This window comes from Crocodylus porosus, unplaced genomic scaffold (assembly GCF_001723895.1).
Source record: "Crocodylus porosus isolate Cpor-Errol unplaced genomic scaffold, CroPor_comp1, whole genome shotgun sequence".
In the NCBI taxonomy this organism is placed as follows: domain Eukaryota; kingdom Metazoa; phylum Chordata; order Crocodylia; family Crocodylidae; genus Crocodylus; species Crocodylus porosus.
Window position 1 is genome coordinate 21,354,167 of NW_017728943.1, and position 8,287 is coordinate 21,362,453.

At 50.3% G+C, this 8,287-nt stretch overlaps 1 protein-coding gene across 1 annotated transcript in view; it reads right to left on the minus strand.

The window, feature by feature from the left end:
• Positions 1–659: 659 nt before the first annotated feature.
• Positions 660–8,287, minus strand: part of USP5 (ubiquitin specific peptidase 5) — a gene marked incomplete at its 5' end in the record, with an annotated part of 27,907 nt that continues 20,279 nt past the window's right edge. Inside the window, 7 exons of the mRNA XM_019548545.1 lie at positions 660–1,284; positions 1,510–1,594; positions 2,338–2,491; positions 2,646–2,791; positions 2,923–3,066; positions 3,652–3,843; positions 4,860–4,948. Of these exons, the coding sequence (XP_019404090.1) occupies positions 1,191–1,284; positions 1,510–1,594; positions 2,338–2,491; positions 2,646–2,791; positions 2,923–3,066; positions 3,652–3,843; positions 4,860–4,948 (904 nt within the window). The remainder of the gene's footprint in view (positions 1,285–1,509; positions 1,595–2,337; positions 2,492–2,645; positions 2,792–2,922; positions 3,067–3,651; positions 3,844–4,859; positions 4,949–8,287) is intronic.

Below are 8,287 nucleotides of genomic sequence, written 5' to 3' on the forward strand. Positions count from 1 at the left end.
ACTTAATAATTGGGTATCACCTAACAAATGTGTGTGCTGCAGACCTGGCTTTTCCAATAGAAAACCAATACAGAACACAGAGGTTCACAATGAGCAGGGCTGCCCTGAGGAGCAGCTGCAAAAGCTGCATTTTGCACACACACACATTCCCCAAGGGATGTGCCTCTATTCCTTACTACTGAAACAGCAATCACCAAATCCCAAACCTGGAAGAACGTGGATTATTATAGCCAAGACACTGTAGGCTACTTACTGGAGCCATGATCACATGGGCATCAACGAGCAGCAAGGTCAAAAAAATTTACAGCTGCAGACTAATCTTCACAATCTTGGGACAGACACCCTTTCTGACTGGTTAATAAATCTGGTGCAACCCATAAGGAGTACAACCTCGTGCACTTCTCTTAACAGATGCATCTCTTGCAAGCTAAGGCCCAAATATTGTATCATGGGAGAAGGGGGGGCGGGAAGGGGGCTGAAGGAACCACATCAGTTTTATTTTGAAGTTTTCTACCTAGGCTGTGTTACACCAAACTGAGATACAAGAGAACTGCCATTAGAGTGAGCATTATATGCCGAGCTTTGAGTTTTGACAAGTAGAGAGCTCAGAGACCCTCAGCTAATAAAGACCATCAATAAAATGCATGAGAGGCGCTAAAGCAAGGGGGTATTTAGACCTTTATTTTATCCTTTGTGTATTTTGGCATTTAAGGGCACACAAGAAGAATGCTACTTATGGCCCAACCTTATTTCCTGCACAGCTTCCTCTTCTAGGAAGGTGGAGAGAAAAAAAGAAGTCCACCCAGGATACACAAAGCCACACATACACACAAGCCCCCCTCCCCTTCCAGACAGAAAGGGGGTGGCATCATTACACCAAGCCGCAAAGCACTAGGGGCTACGTGTGTCTTGAGGTGGTGGAGGGGCAATAAGGAGACACTGTATATAGAAATTTAAATCCATTCCCACACCCCTGTCCACTTATGTCCATAGGGGCCCCAGCTCCCCCCCTCCCCCCATTTATTAGGTCATGGAATCCAGGCCCCAGTTTTGCAGCAGTGGCATAAATGGAGACACAGAGGTGGAGGGGGAGAGAATGAATGTGCCCTGCTTCTCTGTACTTATCCTGAACATCTCCCCCTGCTCGTGCTGTCAGTTTGCTCCCCCTCCCCACGCTGCAGAAGAGCATCCTAGCTGGGGATCCTCTGGTAGAAGTAGATGTACCCAAGATCCTTGGGGGGTTTCTCAGAGGCGCACACTTTCTGGTCATTGAAAATCACCCACCTAGAAACATAAATAGAAGGAGAACTTAAGGAAGACAAGTTATGTGAGCCTGTCCATCCCAGGTTCCAGTGTCCCATTCCCATCTCCTCCTAGGTAGCATGATGGCCCTCTCCCTTTCCTGTCCTTTTCTGGTGACAAAGGCCACTCCCTCTCTGGAAGACTAGGTCACCAACACATAAATCTGTTTCCTTTACAACAATCTTGCCTCCTCAAGGCTGCTCTTACCTGCCATCTTTCTTTATGTGACAGACATAGTGGCCACACATGGTGGAAGTGCCCATGTGGCTGACGAAGGCAAATAGCTGATACTCTGAGGAAGTAAAGGGGAAAAAGGTGATTAGACAGAGAAAGGAGAGAGAGATTATATACCCCAAGACTATCATGCAGCCATCTCTAGAAAAGAGCTTTTGTCCCAAGACTCCTTGGAGAGCCCATTAAGCATCCTTGACGCCGAGGAATACTTGGAAGCCAGAATGCATCATAGCTGAGGATGGGACTGATGTAGAACTAGATGACCTCAAAGATGGCGGGGGACAGGGAAGAACTCTTGCAAGAATCCCCTGCCTGCCTTCTCCTTGGATTCTCCACCCAGCACAGCAAGCAAGTTTAGTAGCCTGGGCATTAATCCCTTTAAGAATTAGCTACTAGAACTCAAGTTCTGATGGTGACTGAAAAACAGCAGCCTCCAAGGCAATTAAGAGGAGAACTGGGGGAAGGAAACAGAACCCTCCTCACCACCTTTTCATTAGATATCACATTCCTCTACCTTTCACTCGTCCTTCTGATGATTCCCAGACTATGGGAAATAGGCCCCATGTCCAACTGGGCACAGACCCTTTCTTTCCACCATGCTGCCTCCCTCAGCCAGATTAACTCTTAAGAAGTGCTAGAACCTCAGGCAACGTAAAGCCCAAGGGTTAAAGAAAAGCTGAGAGGAAGGAAAGTTAAACCCCATGGTCAGAGACCAAACACCAAATTCCAGCTTCTAAGCAAGGGGACTCTCCACACAGAGCCAAGGAGGGAAGCAGCCATGTCCTTGTGTCTGGGACTCACTTCCAGTTCCATCACGCACTTTGGGACCCACAGGAACTGATTCGGAGATTGACTCAGCTGCTGAACGCCCTTCTGAGATATCCATGGCAGCCTCTGCATCCAGGTCATCAATGTGACTGAAGATCCAGTCCACAGCACGCTCCAGACTGTTATTCTGCAGCAAATAGGGAGAGACTGAGACATCTAGAACCCCTCACCTTTCTGAGTCTCTCCTCCTTCAAGCATACTATCCCACTCACAGCTACAAAAGACTAGGATGTAGCAATTCAGAGGGACTGTCCCACTCTGATCGCATCCTTGCCTCTCACCGTGGCTCTAAGTGCTTTCATAGCCTGGTCCCGGGAGAAGCCCATGGAGACAATGGTGGCCACGCTGTCTTCTGAAGGGGGGTCTGGACAGGTGATGGTGGAACCTGGTCCACTGGACCCCGGAAGAACCAGAGGATTGGCAAAATCTGAAGCAGGAAACAGAGTATAAAACTTGAGTGGCTTGTGTTTTAAGGCCTAAGCTACTGCTGGGAGAGGCTGTAATGTGCACCACACTGACCCGGGGTGAAGGCTTCATTGTGATCATATGTTCTCATACCTGGATCATCCATGTGTGACATGACCCAGTTCATGGCAGCTTCAACCCCACTGTTCCCTGTGTAGTAAACGGCTTTGCGGCAGGCATCCATGGGAAAGCCCATCTCTACTAGCTGGATAATTACTGACTCATCCAACATGGGGGCTGTAAGGAAACAAAAAGATCAGAGCTGTCCTACTGACACCCACCCCTTTGTGCGGGAGGGAATAAGCAGGGCACACACACAATATTGTCCAGATCTCCTGCCTGACCATGGCAACTTCCCACATTAACGTTTTCTCACCTTCTATGGATCTCTGGGAAAAAGTGTTTTTTCCTGTACAGCACGCAAGACTCCACTCACAAGACATCTGCAAGGCATGGAGGGGTGCAGTTCCCCAGCAAGGTGCAGCCCACTGAGCCCTGGCTCCTCCTACCCCAAGCTCCACCATTAATGCAACAAACCCCCTCTCCTTTGTGCGAGTCCCAACATCTGGAAAGGCACTGGGCATGTCCAACATCTCTCTCCTCCTTGACCCAACCCTCCATAAGTTTGGTGCAGAAAAGGCTGTCAGAGTTGCCAATATCCTTGCCTAACGAGCATGCAAGGTGACAGCTAGCAGCCAGGTGGCAGAGGGACAGGAAGACAGAAACTGAGCAGCAGGAGGAAATCGCTAGCATGGGAAATAAGACACAAGGAGAGCGAGGGAGCAAATCAAGCATTAGGAGGAGAGGAGAAGAGTCACTAACATGTTGGAGAGGAGAAGTGAGGGGAGCAGAAGGAGTCGTCGTCCTCGTTGCCATAGAACCCCAGGCTACCTTTGGGCTCATCTGGTGTCACCAGCGGGGGTGCTATATCCGGCATCTCCTCTTCACCGTCCTGTAGACCCGTCCCCCGCAGCGCAGAGATGTCCAGCTCCTCTGGCATTTCAATGGAGACATCTGTAAGAGAGATCCTGGATTAGATCCCTATCTGATGAGTTCAAACCAAAGACACAGATGAGATGCACAAAAGTTCACAAGTTACCTGGAGTATGGAATTCACTAAGGCAGGGGTGGGCAAAATATGGTCTATGGGCTGGCTCAATTGATTCTCTTTGGCCGCAGCTGCTCCTCTGAAGGAGAACTGTATCTGGCCTGCAGCTGCCCTGGCTTTCACAACCTCTCATCTTTTTCCCTTCCCCATACCATAGGTAGCTGCAACAGCAGCAGCTTCAGTTCCAGTAGTCAGGCAGCCACTCTCCTCAGCTGCCTGCCCCACTTCCCAGCCCCCCAGGGTATACTCCAAGGCAGGGGGTGCCGAGATTCTGGCCAGACTTCTGTACAGCTCCAACCCTGTAGCTGTTTGCAGACCAAACGGGCCGGCCCCTGGCAAATTGAAGCTCAGGTAAGGTTCCTCCCTCAGTCAGGGGAGGGGGTGCAGAGGAAAGAGGACCAGGAGCTGCAGGTCATCTGGGCTCTGCTGGGCTGGGGCCTGGTAGGGGCATGGGCACTACTAACATGGTGCTGTGCTGTGTTCCTGCATGCTGCTTTGGGTCATGCCACATGGGTGCAGCTAGTGCAATTCCTGCCCAACTGTGAGCCCCTAGCACATGGCCAGGTCAAGTAGGTGCTGCACCAGCTGCTCTACCTGCACCCAGGTGGCCCAAAGCAGTACGCTGGAACACAATGGCACCAGCCAAGCCTGGCCCAGCTGTGTACTGAGGACTCAGGGCAGGGGAGGGGGTGCAGGGAGAGCTGAAGGGAGCTTGTGCACGTATGGGGCCCTCAACAGCTCATGAAAACTTGTTAGAGTGGCCCTCCAGCCCAAATACTTGCCTATACCTGCACTAAGGCATTTTGTTACAGCGATACTCCCCTCCTTTCCCCACCCCTCTGTACTGACCCCAATATGGCATCCCACTGAAGTAAAAATGAGGATGGAGGACTTGGCTTGCACATCACCTCATACTTCTTACCAAGCTTTTTGGGCACCCAATCCAGGCCAAAAGTGAATTTCTTGATCTGGATCACCAGGTAGTCTGGGAAGGAGGCAAACCGTGTTGTCCTGAAAGACAGAGATATCATCTCTGGACAGGTTCCCCTTCATTTTGTCAAGTGGGGTTGAGGGTAAAGGGAGACTGGCTGGTTCAAGAAGAAACTGAGGCACAATACGTGCATCCACTGTAATCTGTGTAACTTTAAGGAGATGCCACTAGATTGAGCTCTAGACACTGCACACAGGAACACTTTCAGGAGGTAACACTTCGAATGAGAAATTGCTACAGTATTTCCAAAACTCTTAGGATGGAGACACTCTTTAGGAGAATAATAAACATTCCTTTCAACCGTGTCATGTGTCAGGCCCCAATTTATAGAATCTGAATTGAACGATAATTTAAAATGCTTCCTTCCATGTTTATTTTAAAGGAATCTTTATTCACCACAGGATGTTACGAAATATTTGAATATAACCATTATTCAAAACTAAAGCAGAATGTTAGCTGAAAGAAGCATTACTAGCTTTATTGCTACAGGAAGATACATGCTTCCCTAACAACATCCCTTCCATGGGCTTAGTTCATTCCACAATGGCAAGATCTTCCAAAAAACAGCACTTCCTTGAGCCACTCTAGCTGCTATATCACAGGGGCAGATGCCAGATTTATGAACTGTGCTGCTTCACTAATTACTTTCTCAGCAGTACTCATGGCTACTCATTCTAGAACAACAGACTCAATTATTTTATTTTTACAACACAGTATTTTGTAAACCTTTATCATGTCCTCCCTCAATTCTCTCTCTTCTAAACTAAATAGGCCTAGCTTCTTCAGTTTCTTCTCATATGGAAGCTCTTCTATTCCACTAATTTGCCTTGTTGTCTCTCTCTGTACCTTCTCAAGTTCTTCTCATCATCAGGGAACCAGGTTTTCTGTTTCCCATAGGAAAATGGAGTAAACCACAGATTTTACTTTTTACTGCAGGTAAATGAGGATTTCACATTTTCCTGGAGAAACAGTTTTGCTATAAGCCTCTGCAGGCTGGCAAGCATTCCAGCCTGCAGGGACGAAGCAGGAGGAGGGCCGTCAGGCAGGAGACGCCATGCGCATCTAAATGCACACGGCCCCATGCAGCCTGGAGAATAGCTCCCACAGGCAAGTGGAGGGGAAGGGGAAAAAACTGAGACCCCCATAGGGAAGGAGGGAGTTGGGTAGGGCAGGGGCTGCTGCCCAGCTGAGCAGTGCCTGGAGCTTCGGACTTAGGGCTGCAATGTGTGGCCACAGGGCCCCAGCAGGGAGTGGGATGGGCCATGGGTGGTCCATCTGGGGTGCATGCTAACGGAGATAGGTGCACAGGTGGGTCTCTCTTCTATCCTACCAGTGAGCAGATGTGGAAGACGGCATGCAACGGGCATCGCGGAGACCAACTGGCGGCTTTGGGAATGGTGTCTTGAGGTAGGCTTTGGCTTCCTCAACATCATGACAAGAGACATGCTCGGATGGGATGGGCTCCACCTTTCCCCTAAAGGTAAGCATGTGTTTTCTTCTAGGTTGGCGGATCTCCTCCGGTGAGCTTTCAACTAGGTTCGGTGGGGGAAGGGGAAGATGAGGGCAGAGGAAGCCTTGGACTGCCAAACCAAGCAAAACCCACAAGTACAGCCCAGACTAGGCCGACAAGTGGAACATATACACAGGTAAGCAACAAGGGCCAGGGTAATGCTGAAAGTACGGAGCCAATGCACACATCCACAGGAGGCCTCAAATGCCTCTAAACAAACACTCGTAGTATGGGAAACAAGCAAGAAGAACTTACCCTCCAGCTAGCTAACAACAACCCAGACATAGTGGGGCTCACTGAAACATGGTGGGACCCAAAGCATGACTAGGGAGTGAATATCAAGGGCTATAGGCTGTACAGGGGGGACAGGACAGGGAGGAAAGGTAGGGGCGTGGTGCTCTTCATTAAAGAGGAATACACTTCCTTGTCAATTAACAAAGAATCGGAGGAGGGGCACTCTGAAGTGCTCTGGGTTAGAATACAAGGCAGTTGCGGGGAAAGAGACTTGATGGTGGGGGTCTACTACAGACCTCCCAACCAAGGGGAAGAGCTAGACCAGGAATTCTTAAGTCAGCTCATGGAGGTAGTTAGGTCATCATGGGGGACCTGAACTTCCCAAACATCTGCTGGGAAGAGCAATCAGCCAGGTCTGACCGCTCATGTAGGTTCCTAGCCCAAATGCAGGACGTCCATCTAACCCAGGAGGTGCGCAGCCCCACCAGAGGAGATGCCTTGTTGGACCTGGTGCTGGCCATGGGTGACGATCTGGTGAGGGGACTCTGGGTGCTCGACCACCTGGGCGACAACGGTCATCGCCTGCTGGAATTCACCATCCAGGGCAAGGTGGCAAAAGCCTGCAGTAAGGCAGCAGCCCTAGATTTCAGGAGGGCAGACTTCAATGAGCTAAGGAGAATAGTCAGGGAAGCACTGAGGTCCCGGAGGGGAGGGGAGCCAGGTGTCCAAGAAGAGTGGTCGCTCCTTAAGGAGACAATCCTCCAAGCCCAAAGGAAGGTAATCCCAACATGGATCAAAGGGGGCAGGAGAGCGCAAAAGCCGCCATGGCTCACCAAAAGCATCCAGGAATGTCTCCTAGCTAAAAGGGAGGCGTACGCCCAATGGCAGGGAGGGACCATTACCAGGGAGGATTATACTGCGGTGGCTGGGGGATGCAAGGGAGCGGTTAGGAAGGCCAAGGCGGAGATGGAACTGGGACTGGCTTCCCGGATCAAGGACAACAGGAAGTCCTTTTTTAAATACATAGGGGGCAAAAAGAAGGTACCGGGTAAGGTGGGACCCCTACAGGACACGCTAGGAAATCTGGTCGTCACATCAGACGACAAAGCCAACATATTTAACAACTTCTTTGCCTCCATTTTCCTGAGCAGGGACTGGAACAGTCACCCCCCCCCGAAGCCCCTCCTTAGATCCCAGGGGAGGCACACCTAGGCCAAGGGTTAGTGAGGATCTAGTCAGGGAACTTCTGGAAGGCCTGGATGTATTCCAGTCAGCTGGTCCAAACTATCTCCACCCTCAAGTACTGAAGGAATTAGCTGAGGTCATTGCGGGACCCCTGGCATGGCTTTATGAGCACTCATGGGCTGGAAGAGGGCCAATGTGGTTCCCATCTTCAAAAAGGGGAGGAAGGAGGACCTGGGGGACTATAGGCTAGTTAGTCTTACCTCGATCCTGGGTAAGCTTTTTGAGAAAATTATTCTGGCACATGTCCACAAAGGGCCAGCAGGGGAGATTATGCTTAGGGGCAACAACACAGGTTCATTAGAGGCAGGTCCTGTCAGACCAACCTGGTGGCCTTCTATGACCAGATCACCAAATCCTTAGACACAGGGGT